Source organism: Microtus pennsylvanicus, chromosome 19 (assembly GCF_037038515.1).
Source record: "Microtus pennsylvanicus isolate mMicPen1 chromosome 19, mMicPen1.hap1, whole genome shotgun sequence".
Lineage (NCBI taxonomy): Eukaryota > Metazoa > Chordata > Mammalia > Rodentia > Cricetidae > Microtus > Microtus pennsylvanicus.
In genome coordinates, this window is record NC_134597.1 from 19,179,817 (window position 1) to 19,204,235 (window position 24,419).

At 36.9% G+C, this 24,419-nt stretch overlaps 1 protein-coding gene across 1 annotated transcript; it reads left to right on the forward strand.

Moving 5' to 3' along the window:
* The first annotated feature begins 8,864 nt into the window (after positions 1-8,864).
* Positions 8,865-9,808, forward strand: LOC142838515 (developmental pluripotency-associated protein 4-like). The gene has a single exon (XM_075953978.1). It carries the CDS (start codon positions 8,865-8,867, stop codon positions 9,420-9,422), a length of 558 nt encoding a protein of 185 aa, XP_075810093.1. The 3' UTR covers positions 9,423-9,808.
* Positions 9,809-24,419: the final 14,611 nt, after the last annotated feature.

Below are 24,419 nucleotides of genomic sequence, written 5' to 3' on the forward strand. Positions count from 1 at the left end.
GGATGGAATCAAAGGATAAGTTGGGGACTGAAGGGGAGATAAACTTGAGGGAGGGAATTTGGGAAGAGACAGCAAAATTGAGGGGCACTTGATAAATGGTATGAAAACCCAGTACAGTGGAAATTTTCTAAATATATGAAGACAATCCTAAAAAGTTTTCCTAAAAATGGAGATGACAGATTCCCAACTAAACGTCCATCATCACCAAAGGAGTCTTTCTGAACCCAAACTGGGTTACATCAGTTGAGTTGTTGTCCACGGGGGTCCCATGTAAAAGTCCAAACAACCTATGCTGTTATGCTGTTGGTCAAAGAATGCATTGAGCTTCACAAACTAATTGCAGGACCCCATTAATGAAGACAACACCCATACAATTCATAGAACACGGAGAATTAGAGCTGCAGCCCGATTCTCCTAATTACATGGAGCTAGCAATGCTATGCTCTAGGATTTTTGGTTCAACTCTCCAAACTACCAAAAGAGAAACATAAACAGCAACCCATCCACAAAACATTTGACCCACAATATGTCCTGCCTACAAGATATGCTAGGGCAATGGTGAAACAGAATTTAGAGAAATAGTCAACCAAAGTCTGATTTGGCTTAAGGCTCATTTCATGAGACAGAACCCATACCTGAAACTGTTGAGTGATCAAGAACCAAGCATAGATATTCCAGGGACCTAGGGTAAAACCAAATGCTACTGGTCTAAAAAAATTAAAAAATAAAGATAAAAATGTAGCAAACTGAGTTCCAATGATATTCTACTATACTTATAAATCAGTGCCTTATTCAGCCATTATCAAAGGGGCTTTCTTCTATAGCAGATGGAAAGAAATACAGAAACCTGTAGTCAGACATTATGCAGAAAGGGAGGGAGGGAGGGAGGGAGGGAGGGAGGGAGGGAGGGAGAGAGAGTCCTTGGAACTCACAGTTCTAAATGGGATGTCTCCACCAAATGTCACCTTAGGGCTCAGGGAACCCTGAGGAAAATGAGGCAGAACGAATGTAAAAACCAACGGAGGAGGAGGACATAAAGAAAACAAGGCATCTGAATCAACAGAAAAAAAGCTCATATAAACTCATGGAGACTGAAGAAGGAAGAAGCCTACTAGGGTTTACTCTATAGGTGCTCTGTGTATATAAAATAACTTTTAGCTTAGCATTTTTATGGGAGCCCTGACTGTGAGAATGAGAAGGGTCTCTGATTCTTGTGCCTACTCTTTTCCTTCTTTTGGGTTGCCTTGTCCACCCTCAATGTAACGGTTTTTGTTCACCTTAAAGTCTATGCCATTTGCCAGTGGCAGTGGCAGAGGAGCAGCAAGTGGCAATTGACTTCAGGAGGTCATTTCTGACCAAAAGAATGCAAGACACAGATGGCTGAATCTCAAATAGGTAAGGTCCAGAGAGCTTCAACTCCAGAACGTCTCTTGCCTTTATATACTTACTATTGCAATTTTTCTATGGTATCTGACATGGTGTGAATGGCACTGCCTTTAATGTAGTATGGTTACCTGTGCATTATTACAAAGATGATTTCCTCTTAATCTACCCTGTTTAAATTGTTGACCCTGCCCCTGATAAAGAAAGAGCTACAGTGAGTAGAAAATCAGACCAGAAAAGTGTCACATAGCTAGAACTTAAGAGTTTCTCTTTAGGAGTCATATAGAATATGGTTTAGGTTAATGATTAAAGAAAACAATTGAGTCCCAGATTTAGCTCAATTTTATTTTGATATTAGGAAATATGTTCAAAGGTTTTCTTGTGCATCATAGTATAAACAAAGCATTAAAAAATGACTTTAGGTTGGGTTAATATGTTTTTATTAATGGTTTTGAGATAGAAAATCCTGGGGAACAATTTAAATAGAAAGGCACACTTTTAAGAGCTCAGTGAGGGCCTCACTGAGGTCAGGGAACAAAAACAATCCTAACCTGGCTAATGCTAGCTGATGTGCCTTTTTTTCTAGGGTGGGTGGGTGATCAAAGGTGATGATTAATTCCTTGTACCCATTTCTGCCCTCAGCATCCAGATTATAAGCAAAACAAAAAGGTTAATAAATAGGTATGTACCCTGAGTATTTAAAGTAAAAATGACTGATTGTTTTTCTTATATAAAAGTTTAAATTTTTGATTATTTTAATTTTTTTGTAAGATTACCTTTTGAGATAAATAATAAAATGATTGATTCTTTCTAACCGCAAAATGCAGCCTATCAGTAAAGGAAGTGGCTGAGAAAAACACCTTGCCTGCTTATATTTTTTTAATTTATAATAAGTTCTTTGGATATGAATGTTTGTAGGAGCCGGGCGGTGGTGGCACACGCCTTTAATCCCAGTACTCAGGAGGCAGAGGCAGAGGCAGAGGCAGGTGACTCTGTGAGTTTGAGGTCAGCCTGGTCTACAAGAGCTAGTTCCAGGACAGGAACCAAAAAGCTACAGAGAAACCCTGTCTCGAAAAATCAAAAAAAAAAAAAAAAAAGAATGTTTGTAGGTTCTTATGAATGTTTTTCACCTGTGATACATAAATGTTTAATTATATAAGGGAAATGGGAAACAGGTTGCTTTTTACTTGTATTCATTGTAGTAATTCACTTAAAAAACAGAATGTAAGCACATTGTATTTTTTATATTGCTTGAAAGATTCTACTGGGGTATGTAAGCTGTAAGGGAAAAAAATTAAAACATGGAGAGACCCATCTGGATAGATATAAGAAAAAAGCAAAGAGATGAGAGAGATGATAGAAAGACCCTAAGTGTGTGTGTGTGTGTGTCTGTCTGTCTGTCTGTTTTCCTTTTTTTTTTTTGCCAGCCCCAGAAAGATAAATTTTATTCCCTCAGATAAAAAAGTCACCGCCTCCATGACTCCCCCTCAGTTCCTGAGTTGCTGAAGGCTGCTCCTTACAGCACTAGTCATGTGGTTTCTATCTCTCAGAAGACTGTTGTTTTGTAAGGAGACACAGAAAATGAGTGGATCTGGGCAGAATGGCAGATGGGAAGGAACTGGGAAGAATAGAGAGAGAGAAAGTGTAATCAAGATGAATTGCATCTATGAGAAAAGAATCTATTTTCAATAAATGAAAAAATCAAAAAAATTAAAAATGCTTTATTTAAACCCAAAGTACAAAAGCATTAATGACACAGTAAAATAATCCTGTGTGCTTGTCATCCAACTTTAGTGCCCATCCACATCTTTTATTTTATATATTGAAAACTCATTTTATTTGATTTATTCTAAAGCAAATTTAAGGCCTTAAATTAAGTTGCAAATATTTCACTAGGTTGTTCTGTTCTATAATATGAGGAAATATTTTAAATAGAGCTGAATAGTATAGAATTGCACATTAAAAATTAAAAGGATGCAATATGTGAGCAGGGGAGGTCAAGATCATGATGGAAAAATCTAGAGAGTTGAATCAAGCTCATAGAAACTCATGAACTCTAGACAGACAGCTGTGGAGCCTCCGTGGGATCCAACAAGGCCCTCTGCATGTGGGAGACAGCCGTGTGGCTTAAGCAGTCTGTGGGGCCACTGGCAGGAGGACCAGGATCTATCCCTGGTGCATTAGCTAGCTTGTTGCAGCCCATTCTCTATGGTGGGATGTGATGCTCAGCCTTAGTGCAGGGTGGAGGACCTTGGTCCTGCCCCAACTTAATGTACCAGACTTTGCTGAATTCCCATGGGGGCCCTTCCCGGTTGAGGGAGAAAATGGGAGGTGGGTTGGTTAGGATAAGGGGCGCAGGAGGAGTGGTTGGGGGAGGACTGTGGATAGTTTGTAAAATAAAATTTAAAATAATGAATTAATTTTTAAAAATTAAAATGAATCAAGATGTTATTTTTGGCCTATTTTTCACTTTCCACCAAGTCTCATCACATCATTTTTTAAATTTATTTTTTAAATTTTATTTTACATTCCAAACCCAGTTCTGCCTCCAACCCCTTCGCCCACCCCTCCTCACTTCTCCATAACCCCATCCTACTCCCGATGCATTCTTCCCAATGGGCAAGGGCTGTTTTGAAGGTTTGCCTATTTGTATGGGGTTCCATGAAAATCTTGCTTTATGGCATTAGCTGATAACGTAATGTATAAAATACATTGTCCTTTCTTTTCCATACTACTTAGCTTTACAGCAATTTAAAATTCTGAATGAATTATGAAATTAGACAGCAATCAGCAACAGATTATAAGATGGTTAGGTGAAAACTCACAGGAAAATATTTAATTGAAGAAATAGATGCCAGTTAACAGTGCGCTTACCATAAATTTCCCTAGTAGTGGTATAAAAATATATCCTTATAAGAAGTGTTCTAATAATTTGAAGACACATTGAAACCCATTTTTTGTTGAGACAATTCACATCCATTATCTCCTGACAATGACAATTATGCATCACCATATTCATTTCCTCTCTCACTTTATGGATTAAAACAAATGAATCTAAAACAAAGGAGTTTGTCAACACTTCTTTCAAGGTATAGCAAGGTATTTTAGTTAATAATCTTGAGGGAAACAAACAATGTAAATCCCGTTTGATATATATGATGTTAGTTGTCTACATGACAGCATCTAGAATTATCTCTTAGATGTGCCTCTGGGCATGTTTGGTGATCTTTGTCTTATGCTAACTGATCTGAGAAGAATTGCTTAATTGTGGGTAGGACTGTTCTCTACACAGAAGATTCTGGACTGCGTGTGGCGGAGAAAGTGACCTGAGTGCTAGCGTGCCTATTCATTGCTTTATAGTCCAGATTATAAATGTGATGTGAACAGTTGTCTCCACTTACTGTTACTGTGTTTCCCACTATTATGGAGCCGTGAGACAAAATAAGCCCTTTCTACCTTCTGTTTATTTTTGCCAAGACTTTTATCACAGCAACAAGAAAGGAAACTAGAACAACATAAAATGTTTTATCTGTCTTGCATGTATCTGTCGTATGTCTGTGTACCATCCTAACACATAAAGCCCTACCATCTCTCGACATGTATATGCCTTTTCCAAACCCACTGTAGTGTTCTGAAATATAATTCGAGAAATTTAGACAGCTTACATGTTGCAGGATATTTGATTGCACTGTGAAACCCAAGACTGTGCTAACACTGTGAAACCTGAGACTGTTGTTTATAAATTCAGTCTTGGATCAGGGGGCGGAGCCGGCAAGTAGTCGACAGGAATTAGCCAGAAAGAGTACAGAGAAGCTGGGAAATCAGATGGAGAGATGCACAGGAGGGAGTAAGAAGGGATTTGGGTTTTTTTTTTGTTGGTTTTGTTTTGTTTTTAGGCTTGGGGCAGCTGGAGAGACTTCTTTGCTGGGGTCTCTGGCGAAAAAGGAAGGTCAGTTGGTTGCTTCTCCATCTCTCTGAGCTAGCAGGTTTTCATCCCAACATCTGACCCCCAAGTCTTTATTGATAAATAGAACAATAGAGACTTAGTTAAAAACTACATTGGTGGGAGCAGCAACAGAATCAGTGCAAGTGGGCCTGGAAGTTCTGCCAGGTGCTGCTTGAGAGGCGGGGCTCTGCCTGAGAGGCTGGGCTCTGCCTGACAGGTTGGGGCAGAAGGTAGTTAAAATACCATCAGATTCAGGAGAGGCCAATAAGTCGAAAACAGGAAAACAACACTTACATAACATGTATCTATCTTTCAGTCCTTCAACTATACATTCTTTCCAATTTTATTTCTATCAATGACTTATTTTTTACAAAATTGCCTATATTTCTTAATCTTTAATTTCAGTGTCCAAATGATAACTTCAAAAACCGTTCCATAATATTCATATAGATTCTATAGTGTTTTGGGCTATAGTCCATTCTATTTATATCCAACATTGAGTAGCTCTTTCATAATTTTTAATCCTTGTGAGTGTGTAAAACATTTCCACAATCTCTAGCATAAGTGCTTTGGTACATATTATATACTTTGAATATATAAAAATTAGAATTTATAACTGAATATTTTCCCCAAATTTTTGCTGCACAGTTATTTTTCTTCTCTAATACTATCTTAATTATTCTTTTCATTAGAAACTGTTTTGACTGAAGTATATTTATATACACATGGTGTTCTCATCTCCACACAGTTCCACTCAATTCAGTTTTTATAATTATAACCTTTACCTTTAATTTTACCCAATTTAAACCTAATTTCTAGATTTTTGTTCTAATGAATATTTTCAAGTCATATTAAAGATAGGTTATCCTTACCTCTGCAATCATATGTGAGTTTAAAAGGAACACTTACAATGCGTTTATTGGGTCAACAATATGGATCAGGAGGTGAAAGAGCTTTGTTGCAAAAGTTTGATGACTTGAGTTTGATTCCTAGAAAATACATAAGGGTATGAGAGGAAACAACCCTCAAAGTTGTCCTTGGACCTCCACCCTCACACTGGAGCAAATGAGCCATTGCACACACATCACACACACTAATAATTAAAACATAATCTACTATATTATTACATTCAACCTTATAGTAACTTTTCCCACATAGATCGTAAATCTGTGTGAAGCTAGGGGTTTATTTGCTTTATTTAAAAGTAAATCAATTCAATAATATTCCAAGGAATACCAACAGATGAACATTTAAAATATATTTTTGGACAGTTGTTGAACAGTTTCTCAAGTCCTTCAAGATGTACTGTTTGTCATATTCTATTTTTGGAAAGTATTTTTCTTCCCTGCTCTCCATTTTTGACCCCATCTCCCTCTCTCTCTCTCTCTCTGCCTAACCTCTCTCTCATCCTCTAACTTATTTTTCTCAACAACAGATACTTTCAACTTGATTTTGCCTTCTATGGGCTACCCTTGGGGCTAGGGAGGTTAGTGGCTCACACTCTGCTCAAGATTTTGGCAGTCAAGATGGAAGTAAAATAGAGGACATCTTTTCTTTCTAACAGAAACAGTTTAGTTAGTTTTATTTTGTATTGCGGCAAAATATATACATGCATACAAACATCCTGTTGTCACCCTCTGAGCACATATTGAACATGCATTGTTTAACTCTCCCACATTGTTATAAAGCAGACTTCTGGAAGATTTCCAATATGCATAGCAATCTCTATACTTATGGCACAGAATTTCTTATCTCATACTACCTGTACCTGAGGCCAAAAACTTCCTAACATCTGAATATCTCTCTCTGTACTTTTATCTATATCATCTATATGTATATTTATATATTTAACATCTCTATATCGGCAACATAGAAGTTTGGGCAAAATTTTCAGCTTGTCAGGGGAGCAAATAGTTTGAAATAAATAATTTGAAGGTTTTAGTTATTTACAGAAAACATTTGTATACAAAACCAGAAATCGAGTCTTTATTTAGAATGTGCCTACTAATCATCTAAATCATTTCTTGAATATCTCCTGTTTGAGATATGTTGTAAAAGTAATTTGATGAATGATGCTCTAACTTACGAACAAAAAGCCATAACCAAATTCTTTATGGAGGTCTGCAGTTTGAATTTGCAGTGTTCCTCACTGGCCCAGTGTTCAAGGGTTAGTCCTTAGCCTGACATCCTGTGAAGATGGTAGGATCTTTTAAAGGTAGGGCTTAGTAGGAGAGTACCTTTGAAGAGAATTATGGGACTTGGGCCATTTCTTATCTTTTCTATTTGCTTGGGTTTTTGAATGGGTGGGCAGCTTTTTTATGTCCTATCTGCAAGAGAGACAACTATCATATACTAAAATCTTGCTGATGAAGCTATAGAGTCCACTATTCAGTGAAACAAATTTTGTAGGAAACATTGGATCTTCATTGATTGCAGAACATGATGAGGTTAAATTATAAAAAAAAATAAGTCCAGCAGTTTGAAATAACAATGTGCTTGTTTTTGTTCTTTCCTCTACATATTATATGTGAAGAGAGTGTTATAAACTATTACCATGCTTAAGAATGATAAAAACGTTTGCTTTAAGTCGTATTTATAGCGGTGTATGTTGGCACGCAACTTCAGTCTCAGCATTCCAGAGGCGAAGGCAGGAAAATCTTAGTTCAAGGCCAACCTGGTATGCAGAAAAAATTCTAAGACAGTCAGGGCTACACAGAAAAACTCTCTCTTGAAAACAAGAAAGGTCTTATTTATAATAATCCTTTATTTTTCTAAATTATTATGGAACTATTTCATTCCCCCCAGCCAGTGTTTCTCAATCTGTGGGTTTCAACCTATTTGGGGGTTGAACAGCCCTTTCACAGGGATCACATGTCAGATATCCTGCATACCATATATTTACATTATGATAGGAACAGTAGCAAAATTACAGTTTTGGTGTAGCAATGAACATAATTTTATGGTTTAGAGTCACCACAGGAGTAACTGTACTAAAGGCTCACAGTATTAGGAAGGTCCTTCTTCCTCCAATTCCTTCCATACAGCTCCTTTGTTATGTCTCGAATTCATTAACTTTCTCATTATTACACACACACATACACACACACACACAAAGAGAGAGAGAGAGAGAGAGAGAGAGAGAGAGAGAGAGAGAGAGAGAGACGTGCATGTGTACATGTGTGTCTTCCTAAATACATTTTAAAAACCCCTACTTGTCAACATGAATTGCCTAAGACCTGAACTACAATGATACCAAATGAACACGGTACTGTGGAAGGGGACAGCTAAGGACCCTCAGATGTAGATGACGAACTCTGGGCAACTGTGGAATGCTGAAAGCAAAAGAAATGGTCTTCCCATGGATGAGGCCCCACCCCACCTCCGGTTGATTATCAAATACCAAGTATTCAGCATTAAGGTCATATACATACCATTAAGAAATCTTTACAGAGGAGATTTCTAAAAGTTGCCTGGAGGCCAGAGGTCACTTGGAAGGTGGAAGAATTTTCTTGCGGCGGTTTCACCTAATACGAAGATGGAGGATGCTGGAAACAAGACTGAATTAGAGAACATTCCTGACACACCAAGAGAGGCCAGGGTGAAGATGCGTAGGAAAAAATTGAAGACGGAGACGGAGGAGGGACAAGAGTCTTGTCCTCAGGTGATAGTGCCTCTTGAAGTGGTCCCTGTACCCGAGGAGCAGATGCCCGCCCTTACTGAAGCTCCTGTCCTCTATGAAGAGGTCAGCACAACGGTTGTGACCACAACCGCCTCTGAGGCAGTATTGGCGTCTTGGTCGAGGATTGCAGCCAATGCTAACAAGAACGAGGCCCTGCAGTCCATTACAACACCCGAGACAAACGGGGATCTGTGGTGTGTGGTCCATGGGAGAAGCCTTCCAGCAGACTCAAGAGGTTGGGTTCGGCTGCAGTTCCACGCTGGACAAGCCTGGGTACCTGAGAAGAAGGGGAAAGTGATTGCCCTCTTCCTGCTGCCAGCCTGCACCTTTCCGCCCCCACACCTGGAGGATAACATGCTGTGCCCCATGTGTGTTCACAAGAACAGGATCCTCAATAAGAGCCTCCAAGGATAAAGGGAATCTCAGGTGTGAGTAGCTGCTGTCATTACCTACTCCTTGGAGTGAGATACGAACTGCAGCCAAGACTGTGAGACTGATGGGAATTCACACCTGTGCCCTTGAAGGTGCCCGGATCAGCCAGAAGCTATGAGGCCTTGTTTGTTATTTGTTGCTGTAGCAGCTTGGAAAAAGAGCCAGTGAAGCCACCAAAATGCAGCAGGTCCACCTTTTCCTTGTGAGGACTGCATACTCTTAAGTGACTATGCCTTTTACTGTTGTGTGAAAATAAGGTTTTGCTGGGGTGGGAACTGGCATCTCCAGATATAGTACTTGCTTGTACTGCCACCGCCACAACGGGATCATAGGCAGTTCTGTGGTCCCCTGTAAAGATTTAGCTTATGACTGTAGCCTCTGCATGTCCCCTTTCCTGGGTTGTAGTATGTTTGTTAGTATGTAGTGCTTGGGTTTGTTTTCTATTGTTGCAATATTAAACCAAATCTGGTTTTTGAAAAAAAAAAGAAATCTTTACATTCTTATTTGTTGTATTTTATGAGTATGCTGTTGTGTCTGAGTGTTTGTACATGTACTATATATGTGCAACTGCCTGCAAAGGCCAGCAGAGAGTTCCAAAACCCTGGAACTAGAGTTAAGGCAGCTGTTAGGTACCCAATGTGTGTGCTGGGAAACTGAACCAGGGTCCTGTACAACAGTAGTAAGGACTCTAATCTCTGAATCATTCCTCTAATTCTAAAAAAAATTCTAAGTATATCTGAGCAATTTTTCTTGATCCAATATTTTTATATTATTCTGACAAGAAGAATATATTGATTTACATTGAGTGTTACTGATGATTATCTATGTAAAGATATTTCTTTAGGCATATATTTTGTAATTGGGCTTCATGTAGATTAGCCAGTTTTTATTTTTGTAGCTTTTGACATAAAACCCAAAGCCTTAAGTCCATGTTCTTCCAGTGAGATACTGTACTTTTAATATAGGTAGTCATATGTGAGTTTTTTAAAACTCATTATTGTTTAAAAGATACCTCCATCCTTTCTGGCTTACATGTCTTGTAATACTTACTGATGGCTGGAGAACTAAATTATTATGCAATAACTTCCAAATTTATTTCTGAGCAACAATAAAGCTTCTCTGCCAGTTGTTCCTTCATCCATCGAGAAACCAACAAGGTGTGTGGTCCCATGCTTGTAAACTCAGTACTCAGGACGCTGAGACAGGAGGATTGTGCTACATAAAAAGTGAGATTCTGGCTCATAAAAATAAAGGGAAAAATAAAAGAAACATAAAACAAAGTTACTTTATAAATTAAATAACTAGTATGGGTTGACTACCTGAGTGTGGGAGAGAAGTCTTCAGGACACAAAGCTGGGCACAGGCAGGATGCTTTCCAGCAGTAAAACGTAAATCTTTGCATTTTCTAGAATGGTTTCCCAATGCTTGCTGCTTGGGAGACCTTCAACACACCCAGTGCTAAAGTATAGCTCCGTAATTATTTAAAAAACATTTTAGGCGAGGCCTGGGTCTGAAAAAGCATGGGATAAATTTGGACTAGCTGAACATAGCGGACAATGAGGAAGAATGGGAACTCAAGAACAATCGCAGTGGGTTTTTGATCCTACTGCACGTACTGGCTTTGGGGGAGCCTAGGCAGTTTGGATGCTCACCTTAGGAGACCTGGATAGAGGTGGGCGGTCCTTGGGCTTCCCACAGGTCAGGGAACCCTGATTGCTCTTTGAGCAGATGAGGGAGGGGGACTTGATCGGGGGAGGGGGAGGAAAATAGGAGGCGGTGGCAGGGAGGAGGCAGATATCCCTAATAAATAAATAAATTAAAAAATTTTAAAAAAAGGAAAAAAAAACATTTTAGGATAGAAAACAGGTACTAAGTCGCCTGAAAGTACACAAGATTATTCTGAGGTGCAGCAAAATGTGACAAATACTTTGATAAAATATGATCTATCTTTCTGGATCCCAGATAAGGAGAAAAAAAGTTTTTGTTCCTCTGGATTCCTTCCCAGGTTGACAGTTCAGTGCGAGGCTTGCCAGATTGGTGCCATCTCAAGGTTTCAGCATTGAGACCAAACAATGCCTTTTACTCTGGCATCTTCTTCTGACCTTATCGTGTAGGCTTTCATGGACATTCGAGCTAGTTTTCCTAGGTGAGACTTTTTTCACGATTCTTTTTATCAGTTCTTTTTGTCTGGTTTCTGACTCTTGACCTCAGTGCAAGAGTTACTAGATTGATACCATGTTTGCTGAATGATTTTGTCTACTTAGTCTCATTCAATTAGGAGAAAGTTACCGCAATAACTGCTTCTATGCCTGCAGTTTAATCATAGCGGCTGCCATATCAGTGATTCATTTACATGACATTATTTTGTTTACTAACCTCTGGCATGGGTCAATAAGTCTCTATGCATGACTTAAGTGTCTCAGCTAGATTAAAAAAAAACTGTTATATGGTGGTTTCCTTTTAAAACTGTACAATGATGACATTTCACGAATTCTTCTGAAGGAAAGACTTTCTGTTTATATGTGGATAGCCACTACATTTTCCAGTTTTCTTAAGATTACTAGTACGTTTGCATGCATACACACACGGGCACACACACACACACACACACACACACACACACACACACACAGACAACACACACAGGTACACACACATTATAATTTTTGACCTACATTATGGCATAAGAATTAAGTGTATGAATTCAAGGACAACTCAGCCTATAACAAATAACTATATTGAGGCTTACATTATACATATATTTGTATACATATACATATGTATATATAGGCATTTAAAATATTTAAATAATAATTAACTTATATAAGTCTGTCTCAAAAATAAACAGGAAAGGGAAAGAAGGGGAAAATTAGAGTCTGAAAAATATTAAAGAGTAGGACATAGAGGTGAAAGATATTTAAAAATCTAAAATGATATTTCTGAAACTCTCTAAAAGTGCTAAAACATTTAAAATAAAATGTTTATTTGAGCAAGGCTGAGGGATACAGCTCTACAGTTCTGGTTTCTAGGAGTCTAAAAGCAGGTGAACCACAACATCCACTGGGGTGACACAGAGAATTTGAGGCCCACCTGGAGAAAAGTAAAAACAAAGCTGGGGATGCAGTTCAGTGGAAGAACACTTGTCTGGAATATTCAAAGCCCAAAGCTCAAGCTCCCATTTCACAAAATATTAGTTTAAAAATCAACAGGCACCCCGCATCTTGTCTTTTCATGCATTTACTCAATTTGTTTGTCCGTCTGTCCGATTGTTTATTGTCCATCTCTCTCAACACATGCATGCACGATGGATGCCCACTTGTTTACTTTCTACCTGCATCACTTCCCATGCACCGTACTGTTCATTTGCTATTGAATTGACGTGACTGCAGAACCTAAAATTTCAGGAAATTGAAGTAACAGGCAGAGCTGTACCCTTAGCAATATGTTGTGTTGGGGCTCAGATCCAGAGCTGTTTGTACATAAGCAGGCACTGTACCACTAAGCTGTGTCTCCAGCCAGCAGTATGGGTATTACAAAAAACAGTCAGAATCCGTTCTTGATTGAGAAGTTCTTCCCTCCAGACAGATGCCAATCTAGCTACATTACAAACCAACTTTGATATACATGGCCTGTGCTGACCTTAGAGGAAGGAGTTGTCTGAAGTCTCCTTATTCACTACAGTGTCCCATGGAAAATTCCCTGCTCATCTGACATCCTTGTCATGATCATCACCAAAGACCAACAATACCTCCTCCTGGAGACACGTTTTACCACTCTATTTCTGCAATACTATATATATATATGTATATATATATGTAATTTATAAGCTATATGCAAGATGTTATTCTTGCATTATTATTATGTATGTAGAAATACATCTTGTAAAAATATATATTACCTTGTGTTATATAAAATTCTACCTTGTATAAATTACTTTATATGATTACTTCTGTTCACCTTATCTGCTTAACTACACTTTAAATTATTTGAGTGAAGTGAATGTTTATAAGTTGTTTTATATTCCCAATAATGTCTACTTTAATATAAGGCATATGGGAGATTTGTCTGGTACTATGAATATATACCTAAAATTCTGATGTAATATCCGCTCTTTATAGAAATATTATTATGACTACTGTTTGGTACTCATTCACTTGAATAAATTAAATGTAAAAAATGTGTTAAGAAATTGAAATACCAAAGACAAGAAAAGATTTAGATCAACAATATCACAAAGAAAATGACATGATTTAGTGGTAGATGTGTCCTGTGACTTGTTAGACTTCACAAATGATAAATGGAAAGAAATAAATTCAACCTTTTCTGTGTAAGGAACTCACAATTTTTTTTCTGTAGGCTGATAGCGATGCTATCATGTTTTCTGTCTTATTCTGTTTGTGGAGTTTTCCGTGTTAACACTGATACTGTGTGGTATTCATGCTCTACAGTATTTAGTCACTAAACTTCTTTGAAATGTTAGAGGAGCTTAATTCAGTGTTAAATCTGACAGTGGAGGAGTGGTGTATGTGGTATGTGTGGTGTGTGCGTGCTCGTACATGTTTGTGTGTGTATCTATCTGTTTCTGTGTCTGTGTTTCCATATATGTGTGCCCTATGACTGTGTTCTGCCTCTCATTTAGTTCAATGGTTCCTAACACAGCATGGTGAAACTCTAGGGTACTAAGAGGTTAGTGCAATCTTTTTTATAACCACATCTGTGCTTTGTGCGTTGCATAAACTCTAAGTTAATATCTTTTTTTATGTATTATTGTTCAATGATATAAAGTTGATATTTTAATAGAACCCATTCTAGAAGTGATACATAATTCATAGAAGCATCTTGCTATATATTTCATTAAATATTTACTTCGTAAGTTTGATACTGTAGGAACCCAAGAAAATTAAAAATTTTAAAAGATCTCCTTACAGCTTTGCCTCTAAAGAGAGATTTTAAATGAAGGATCATCATATTTTTGTTGTAAGAAGCTGCAGGGGCCTGAAGAAAACAATAAGCTGTTGACACTGATTATAATGTTTGTTACACACTATTGCAATATTTAGATAATCTCTTGTGAGTTTTAAACAATACATTAGCATACTTGAAAACATTGCACTATTCATCATATCTATTCCAGCAATTCTCAAAAATCCTTTCCAGGCTCACCTGAGATCCCTGCATGCCTTTCATTGAGCGAAGGCTGAGGTCAAATCATTTTCTTAATAATACTAAGATACTATGTACCTTTCACTGTTTTTCTTGAATGAGGTTTCAGAGTCTATATGCCTTGGGATATTATAGGAGTGTGACTGCAAAAGTAGAAACAGGGATTGAAAAATCTTCTACAAAGCCAGAAGTTTAAAAAATTAGTAACATTATAAAAAAAAGTCTTTCACTACCTTTGTTTTAGATAATGCAGTTGCTTAAGTAAATGTAGCATCATCAGCTATATAAAGTATAAATATTGTTGCTTTTTAATACAGTTTTAATAGGTATCTCAGCTTTAATTTCTAATATAGTGAATGTAACATGTATAAACAGAGTCTCAAGTTCTTGGTAATTTTTTATACCATGGTTAGAGGGAATCCTAAGACAGAAAAGCTATAGGATTGCTATTTTAGTTTATACAGATAATTTGTTCTCTAACTTCTTTATAGAATTAATATTTACTTGGAATTTTAACTTTAGAAAGCCAATTTTGCAATTTTTTTTCACTTCTAAGCCCCATATACTATTGTGTTTTGTAACACAAAATAGTAAAAGATTGGTAAGTGGTGTTCTCTCTCTTTTTTCATTTAAAGAAATAACTTCATAAGCAATCCAAATTTTATTATTAGCTTTAAATTTATATTGACAAATATAACAGGGTGTAAGAAGTTATTACATGGCCAAGGATTTTTTTCATTCTGTATCTTTTTTACCAGGCTAGCAATAGTTTAACACTAGGTTTCATCGTCAAGCACATGTTTTTTTTAAATTGATTTTATTAAGCTATATATTTTTCTTTGCTCCCTTCCTTTCCTCTCTTCTCCCCTTCAACTCTCTCCCATGGTCCCCATGTTCCCAATTTACCTAAGAGATCATGTCTTTTTCTACTTCCTATGTAGATTAGACCCATATAAGTCTCTTTTAGGATTTTTATTGTTGTCTAGGTTCTCTGGGATTGTGATTTGTAGACTGGTTTTCTTTGCTTTATGTTTAAAAACCACTTATGGGTGAGTACAGATAATAATTGTTTTTCTGGTTCTTGGTTACCTCATTCAATATGATGTTTTCTATCCCGAAGCATTTGCCTGCAAATTTTAAGATGTCATTATTTTTTCTGCTGTGCAGTACGCCATCGTGTAAATGTACTATATTTTCCTATCCTTTTTTTAATTTTTATTTTTTTGGTCGAGGGGCATTTAGGTTGTTTCCAGGTTCTGGCTATGACAAACAATGCTGCTCTGAACGTAGTTGAGCACATGTCCTTGTGGTACGATTAAGCATCCTTTGGATATATACCCCAAAGTGGTACTGCTGGGTCTTGAGGAAAATTGTTTCCTGATTTTCTGAGAAATTACTATACTGATACCCAAAGGGGTTATACAGTTCAATACGATGCCCATCAAAATCCCAGTAAAATTCTACAGATATCAAAATAATGGTACTCATCTTCATATAGAAAATCACAAAACCCAGGATAGCCCCAAAGAATCCTGTACAATAAAAGAACTTCTGGAGGAATAGGAGAGTAATGGACACCAAAGTGTTCTTATAGTTTCAAATAAATGGAAGTCAAAATTTTAAACATGGTATAACAAATTAGCATCTTTCTGTGATTTGAAGAATAAAATTTTCCAAGTCTTACTTTGTGGTTTGTTCACACTTATAATCATCTCTAACTGTTGTCAGTGTAACTGATTCGCAGACATCAGACGCCTTGTCTGTGTCAGTACTGTCTTCTTGTGACATTTACTAATGTTATTTATCACTGCAAACAGGAAGTGGATTTTATCCCTCTGAACTCCCTTTTCTTTCTTTCTTTTAAGGCTTCAAAGTAGAGAGAGGAATCCAGCTCTTTCTCTCTTTCATTATCTGCAAATAACACAACTTTAGGGATTTCAGAAGGAAAAGGTAAGATAAAGAGAAAGGGAATCGGGGTATGAAATTCATTTGCATAGTTTACATTATATACTCAGTGTTTTGTTAGCACCATAAAGTGATTGGGATATTTACCAACATGTTTATTGCTTGATTTACTAGATACCAAATAAATTTCATTATAAAAACTTTTAATTAACAAAGATGCACTATTATCTCTCGAAGTTCACATGATTTGTTCTTTCATTCTGATTCCCAGTGCTTTGGTGACACCAAGGATTTCTTAATGTACGGGGAAGACTCTTGACTCATGCATTATTCATTCTTCACATAATTTCCGAGGAGCTTGTCTTTCTTATCCTAACCATTCTTTGCTAAGCACACATTTTTGAGCAGAGGATTGAAGTCACATGTATAAAATACACTTCCTTAGATGATTACAAAATATCATTGATAAACACTCATTTAAAAATACTTCTGCTCAACATTACATATTTTCTTTTTTTTAGTGTTTAATAAAGGCAGTGGTCTTTTTTTTTTTAGATTTATTTATTTATTAAGGATTTCTGCCTCCTCCCCGACACCGCCTCCCATTTCCCTCCCCCTCCCCCTATCAAGTCCCCCTCCCTCATCAGATCGAAGAGCAATCAGGGTTCCCTGTCCTGTGGGAAGTCCAAGGACCACCCACCTCCATCCAGGTCTAGTAAGGTGAGCATCCAAACTGCCTAGGCTCCCACAAAGCCAGTACGTGCAGTAGGATCAGAAACCCATTGCCATTGTTCTTGAGTTCTCAGTAGTCCTCATTGTCCGCTATGTTCAGCGAGTCCGGTTTTATCCCATGCTTTTTCAGACCCAGGCCAGCTGGCCTTGTTGAGTTCCCGATAGAACATCCCCATTGTCTCAGTGTGTGGGTGCACCCCTCGCGGTCCTGAGTTCCTTGCTCGTGCTTCGTCTCCTTCTGCTCCTGATTTGGACCTTGGGATTTCAGTCCGGTGCTCCAGTGTGGGACGCTGTCTCTGTCTCCTTTCATCGCCTGATGAAGGCAAATATCCAGGAGGATGCCTATATGTTTGTCTTTGGGTTCACCTTCTTATTTAGCTTCTCTAGGATCATGAATTATAGGCTCAATGGCCTTTATTTATGGCTAGAAACCAATTATGAGTGAGTACATCCCAGGTTCCTCTTTTTGGGTCTGGCTTACCTCACTCAGGATAGTGTTTTCTATTTCTGTCCATTTGCATACAAAATTCAAGAAGCCATTGTTTTTTACTGTTGAGTAGTATTCTAATATGTATATATTCCATACTTTCCTCATCCATTCTTCCATTGAAGGGCATCTAGGTTGTTTCCAGGTTCTGGCTATTGCAAACAATGCTGCTATGAACATAGTTGAGCATATACTTTTGTTGTATAATAGGGAATCTCTTGGGTATATTCCAAAGAGTGGTATTGCTGGGCCCAGGGGTAGGTTGATCCTTAATTTCCTGAGAAACCGAAACACTGCTTTCCAAAGTGGTTGGAAAGACAAAAAAGCAACCCACTGACTGGGAGAAGATCTTCACCAACCCCGCAACTGACAAAGGTTTGATCTCCAAAATATATAAAGAATTCAAGAAACTAGACTGTAAAAGGCTAATCAACCCAATTATAAAATGGGGCACTGAGCTGAACAGAGAATTCTCAACAGAAGAAGTTCAAATGGCCAAAAGACACTTAAGGTCATGCTCAACTTCCTTAGCAATCAGGGAAATGCAAATCAAGACAACTTTAAGATACCATCTTACACCTGTCAGAATGGCTAAAATCAAAAACACCAATGACAGCCTTTGCTGGAGAGGTTGTGGAATAAGGGGTACACTCATCCATTGCTGGTGGGAATGCAACCACTTTGGAAAGCAGTGTGGCAGTTTCCCATGTTCTTTTTATTATGGATAACAAATAAAGCAAACAGGCTTTTCTCAAGAAATTAATGATCTATGCTCTTCTCATTTTCTATTAGTTTTCATTTCTTTGTTTGCCTATTTTACTTTGAAAATTATTCTCACCATATAGCCGCTGTTGACCTCAATCTCACAATCCTTATCTTTCTGGATCCCTAGGTTACAGGTAAGTGCCAACACCCCCGATCTTAAGAACAAGATTTTGTTGTACTGGCAATTTATTCCATAAAAGTAGCATTAGTCTACTAGTGATATCCAAGGTAAATATTGTTGCTAAATGTATCAAGTTAAAATTTTCTTTGTCTTTGAGACTTTAGGTAAAAGAAAGGGCAAAGAATGACAGAAAGGCAATGGGCAGCTCCAATGAAACTTCAGTTTACTTTTGGCTAAGCATCTTTTTAAGGTAGAGATATCAACAGAGTAAATAAAAGTTCCTAAAAGGACGCTTTAAATAATTTGTTTTAAATTTTAATATAGACATTGTTAATTTAATAATGTATGATTTTTAAGAGAGAGATAGCTGACATGGTAGAAAGAAGCAGAAGAATTAACAGCTCACAATAGAGATGCTGAAAATAATATAAAGATAAGAATAAGTTAAAAGATCTGGCACAAAGACAAATAGACTCCTAACAACTACCCAGTCAAGCTGGTGGTTTCATTTTCTTCTGTCCTAAGACATTCATATTTTACCATTTATACATACATAAAAATGACTTTCAGGCTTATTTGATTATGGACTGAATTGCTCTATCACAGGATGACAAGCAATGACAGACAGGTGCCCCATAATGATAAGCCTAGCAGACCTCATATTTCTGCAAAAGACAGTCTGGAGAAAACAGGCAGAAATGTCTTTCATCCATTCTGTTACATGTGGGTGAGAGTGTTGTCAATCTCTGTTATATTACTCTGTCACCTGTGAGGTCTTACATTTATCAGGGTATGGCAAGTTTCAGGATAATTTTTCTAACTAGTAACCCAAGGCTAAAGCAGTGCATTAGGAAAAATCAGTTGAATTACAAGAAATGCTCATAAATGCATTTTCCCTTACTTGTTAACATTGGTAGAGAAATTCATATTCAGATGATGATGATGACATAATTCCATGTTTAGACTACACTTAATGTAGCAATGGCAGAACACTGAAGTGATGAGCTTTACGTTTTATTCGTGTTCACAAAATGGGCCGAACCTCCAAAATACTATAAAACCAGATTGATTTTATACAAAAGGTAAATAGCCTGGGGACTTTTGCTCAGTATTTTAGGTAGAATGATAATATGGGGCCTGCAAGAACATGAGATGCAGTTAATTTTTAATCTCATTTGTCAGTTGTGGAGGTGTGCATTTTAACCCTGCCAGTCAAAAGGGGAAGCTGGATTACTCTGAAATTGAATCCATTCTGAGCTACATAGGGAAATCCTATTTCCAAAGAATAATAATAATAAGAATAATAATAGCAGAGCCTAGAGAGAAGGCTGAGTTTGTAATTGCATTATACCTTTTTTTGGCAGAGGACTGAAGTTTGGATCTCAGCAACTATGTCAAGTGGCTTTAACTCCAGTTCCAGTTATCTGAGTCCTACCATACTCGGGTACATATATATAAATAAATAAAGTAAGTATTAAAGAGCTATTGACCATTGTGTATAAGACCCTGGATTTGAACCCCAGCCTAGAAAAACAAGCAAAAAGAAAGAGGGAATAGATGCTGGAGAGAGTAAATCCCTGAACCTCTGAGTAAAAGGTTGAGTTTTCTCTGGAGAGGAGGGTTAAAGACTTGGGTATTCTAAGTGCAAGTTGTCCTTTCTATAACTGAGGAGCTTAGAAGTGGTGGACTGAGCATGGAATAACAGACATGTTTTACTAAATTTAAGTAGTGCCATTATGCAATATTTTCCATTTAGAATCAAAAAAAAAAAGGAAGGACTTTGCTGCCAAAGAGGCAAGTGTTAAGTCTATTTCTTTCCCTACCATATGTCACAGGGAAAAAAATAACCACAGATGTCAAGAAGAACTCAGATTGGGAGAAGTAGACCAACAATAACGACCAATAAGTGGATAAAAATGTATTTCCAGCTCAGCTGTTAAGCAAAATCCAGAGTTTATAATCACATTTGGGAGTATAAGGGTTCTAAAATATGCGTGTAAAGTAAGTGTTACTCAGTTTATTTATGTAAAGTTTACTAATATGTAGCTATATTTGATAACTTCTACGTTTAAAATAATGAAACAATTATGTTTAGTGTCCCCTCTTCTTAGTTCCACCGTGAGATCTTCTATTTATTTCTTTTCAAAAGGTCAACTTTTATTTTGTATTTTATAGCATGTTTAATAATTAACTATTAAGTCTATATTTTCTTAACATTTTATAGTTGCCATGGTTTAAATTTACCTAACAAGATAATTAAATTTCAGTCTTTTTTAATTAAATTTAAATTAAATTTAAGTAGAATTTTTTTCAATAGGATATATAGATGCATCCACACGAGTCTAAACTTTTAATTTTTTTATTTAATATCATCTAACTACATTCCCTGTAACTTATACCTCAGACCTGCCTCCAAGATATAATAATTTGGATTTCCTTTTCAGTGCACATGTACTTGTCAGTATATCTTAAATTCTAAGATATTTTCTACTTTATAAGCTCTAGTGATTTTGAGATTAATTTTATTGTGTTCAGAGAAGACACAATTTTAGTGTGTTCAGAGAAGACACAATTGTAATTTTTTCATTCTCACAAATCAGTTGATGTTTGTTTGCAAATGTTCAGATACAGTGTGTGCTTTCTAGTTGAGACGGTATGGTGTCCCATATTAAAATTTAAGGTCCAACACAGCTGATTAAATTATCGTTTGAATTATAGCATGAATGTATACCCTTATTGTTATAGTCTTATCTGATTGTGAAGTCAATTACTGAGACAAAGGTTTTATAATTTTCCTTGTTGATTGTGGCTCTGGTTGTTTTCTTGTTGACCTTTCTTCATCAACAGGAGATGTGGGTTTTTTGTTTTTTATTTTTTGTTTATTTTTTTTTTCTGGTAGATTGGTGACATAAACATGAAACAACATTCTTACTTGTTGTAGTAAAGATTCCCGCTTTGAAGCCTAGGTATGCTAGGATACCTGGGTCAGTATTTTCTAATGTTTGTGTATGTGTGTGGGCGTATGTGTATAAGTGTATGTGTGTGTGTTTTCCCTCTTTATATTTGCATAACCGATTTCTCTTACTCTTTCTATGCCGTTTTCTTTTTCTTTTTTTTTTTTACATCTTGACCACAGTTTCTCTTCCTTCTGCTCCTCCCATACCCTCCCCTTGTCTTCCCCCATCCACTCCTCCTCCTCTATTTCAATTCCCAAAAGACAGGCCTCCATGTACATCAACCAAACATGGCATATCAAGTTGCAGTAAGACTAGGCACCTTCATGTGTATTAAGGCTGGACAAGGCAATCAAGCATGAGAAATAGGATCCCAAAAGCCAGCAAAAGAGTCATACACAGTCTCTGCTCCCACTGTTAGGAGTCCCAGAAGAAAAGCAAGCCACACAACAGTCACATATATCTAGAGTGCCTCAGCCAGTGCCATGCAGGCTCCCTGGTTGTCAGTTCAGTCTCCATGAGCCCCTCTGAGCCCAGGTTACATGATTTTCTGCATTTTCTTATGATTTACATGGCCCCTCTGACTGCTACAATCTTTCTTCCCCTTTTCCGCAGGATTCCTAGAGCTCTGCATAATGTTTGGTTCTGAGTCTCCATTTTCTGCCCTTTTACTGTTTGCATATATCTTATGAGTATTATTTTTTTTATTTTCCTTTATTAACTTTGATTTTGTTAAAGAATGAATTGTCTTACCCTAAAAACTCATATTGAGTTTCAAAACCCCAACCATTATTTGGAGATTTTTTTTAAAAGTAACTACATTAATCCAATCATTAACATTCAACCAGGATGATCTCTAATTCAATAGAATTTATATTTCTGAGAAAAGAATTTGGATGACAACAAATACAGGGGATGGCCACATGTAATCCAATGAGAAGATAATTAACTATGAACCAATTAGGGAAGCCTCAGGAGAAACCAACTTAGACAACATGTTAATCTTGGACTTTGAATCTTCAGAGCTAGGAGGAATAAATTCCTCTTTTTCAAACCGCCCAGGGTGGCACACTCTATGAGAGAGCTAGAAGAGCTATACAGCTCTCTAATGTTATTATTTATCCATGTTGCATTTTAAATGTGCAGACAAATTTGCTTCTTCTATCTTTGGCCCCATAGAGGCATTTTTTAAAGGATAGGAATCAAAATAATTCTCATAAAATCTAGATTTATGTCACTCTTTCCCCTCCTCACTTGGAGTAAACTGTCAAGTTCCCTTTTTTCCTAGCTGGAACTCCTTTTTTCTAAAATTCTTTTGTGATTCTGAGAGTATTTACTGATACTCTTTCCTTCTGAGTCATCGGTCACAGTTTCATGTCTGAGTCATTTTTCTGCCTTAGGGTGTCTGCTCTTGCAGGAGATGCATTTCCCTCAGCCAATCTGCAAAGCTATTATGTTCCTGTCAGAAGCTATCTCCTTGTGCATCTTAGGACCACTCCAGATAACGTTGTAAAATGTACCTGCCTTCTAAAACCCACAAGTGTCTACCCAGCTCATCATTGTCTTTTCTCACAGTACTTCTTGCTTTCTAGCTGCTGACCCCAGCTGAAATGTCCAGCTCTGGGAGGCAGTCACACTTGATGGGTTTATTCACTAACATATCCCACAAGCTCTGAAGACCATCTAACACAAACTAGTTTCTAATAAATCTTTGTCTGATGAATTAGTGAATCTGATCCTCTAAAGATGTCACCTAGACTTTATTGAGAAGACAGCGACACTGACATCAGAACACTCCAGACACTATATGTTAGCTTTGTTACTGGTGGATTAAAAGATTAAATTTTTGACGTTGCAGGTTTACTGATTTTTCAATAAGCCATTTATTGTTTTTCATCAAAATAAAGACAAAGAATTGAAAATTGCTATAATGGTTACATACTTAAACATATTGTTTGGAACTTTAATCCTTTGTGGAGAAAAACCAAAAACAAAACAAAAAAAGTAAACAAAATAAACAAACCAGCAAACAAAAAAAGGAAAGAGGGAAGTCCTCTGGTCAAATTGCCGACATAAGGCTTGTTTTGTTCCTGGGATCAATTGCCAGTGTAATTAAGGCAAGGGATATTATTGGGTCTTTTTTATAAACCAGATACTGTACCAAGTTTAAAAATTTAATTATTTTCAGTAATTTTAATGACCTTTTGAAGATTTATTCCTTTATGGCATATGTTGTTCATACTTTATAGATGAGAATTTCTGACCCAGTAGTTAATTTACTGTATTTTCTGACAAGTCCACTTTTTATTTTCCTATTTTGCAATAAATATTGGTCTTTGACTGCTCAGATTCTGAGTTTGATGGCTTTAAAAAAATCAAATGTGTACCATAAATATAACTTTGACCTGGTTAACTTTATCAAAATCTTGGGGATCTTTAGACCACTTTCATCATCTGTAAATATGAAAGATGACAATACCTATGATTATTAGACAAAACCTTCTTGGTTTTAGTGAACTACATCATCAGATGAAAAATTGTTAAGAGCTTGACTTCATCCTGCCTTGTTTCTCTCTTTGCCAACTCCCTTAGATGTTCTCATCCATCTCACTTCCCATAAAGGACCAAGAAAAACCTTTGTGGATTCTGAGCAACAAATAATTATATTCTGAGTTCTCTGTATAATGTTGGAAGAGCTTTTATTCAGAAGTCATCATTTAATTGAATCTGGGAACTTAGACCTGAATAATCGCAGCAAACAAATTCTGTCATTTCAACCATTTAGGATAACTTTATATATACATTATTTTGTGGTAGCTTTTAAGCAATTCTGTGAGGTATAGATGATATAA

Excerpts from the sequence above, each read along its gene's own strand:
- LOC142838515 (XM_075953978.1), top strand. The coding sequence starts at position 8,865 with ATGGAGGATGCTGGAAACAAGACTGAATTAGAGAACATTCCTGACACA.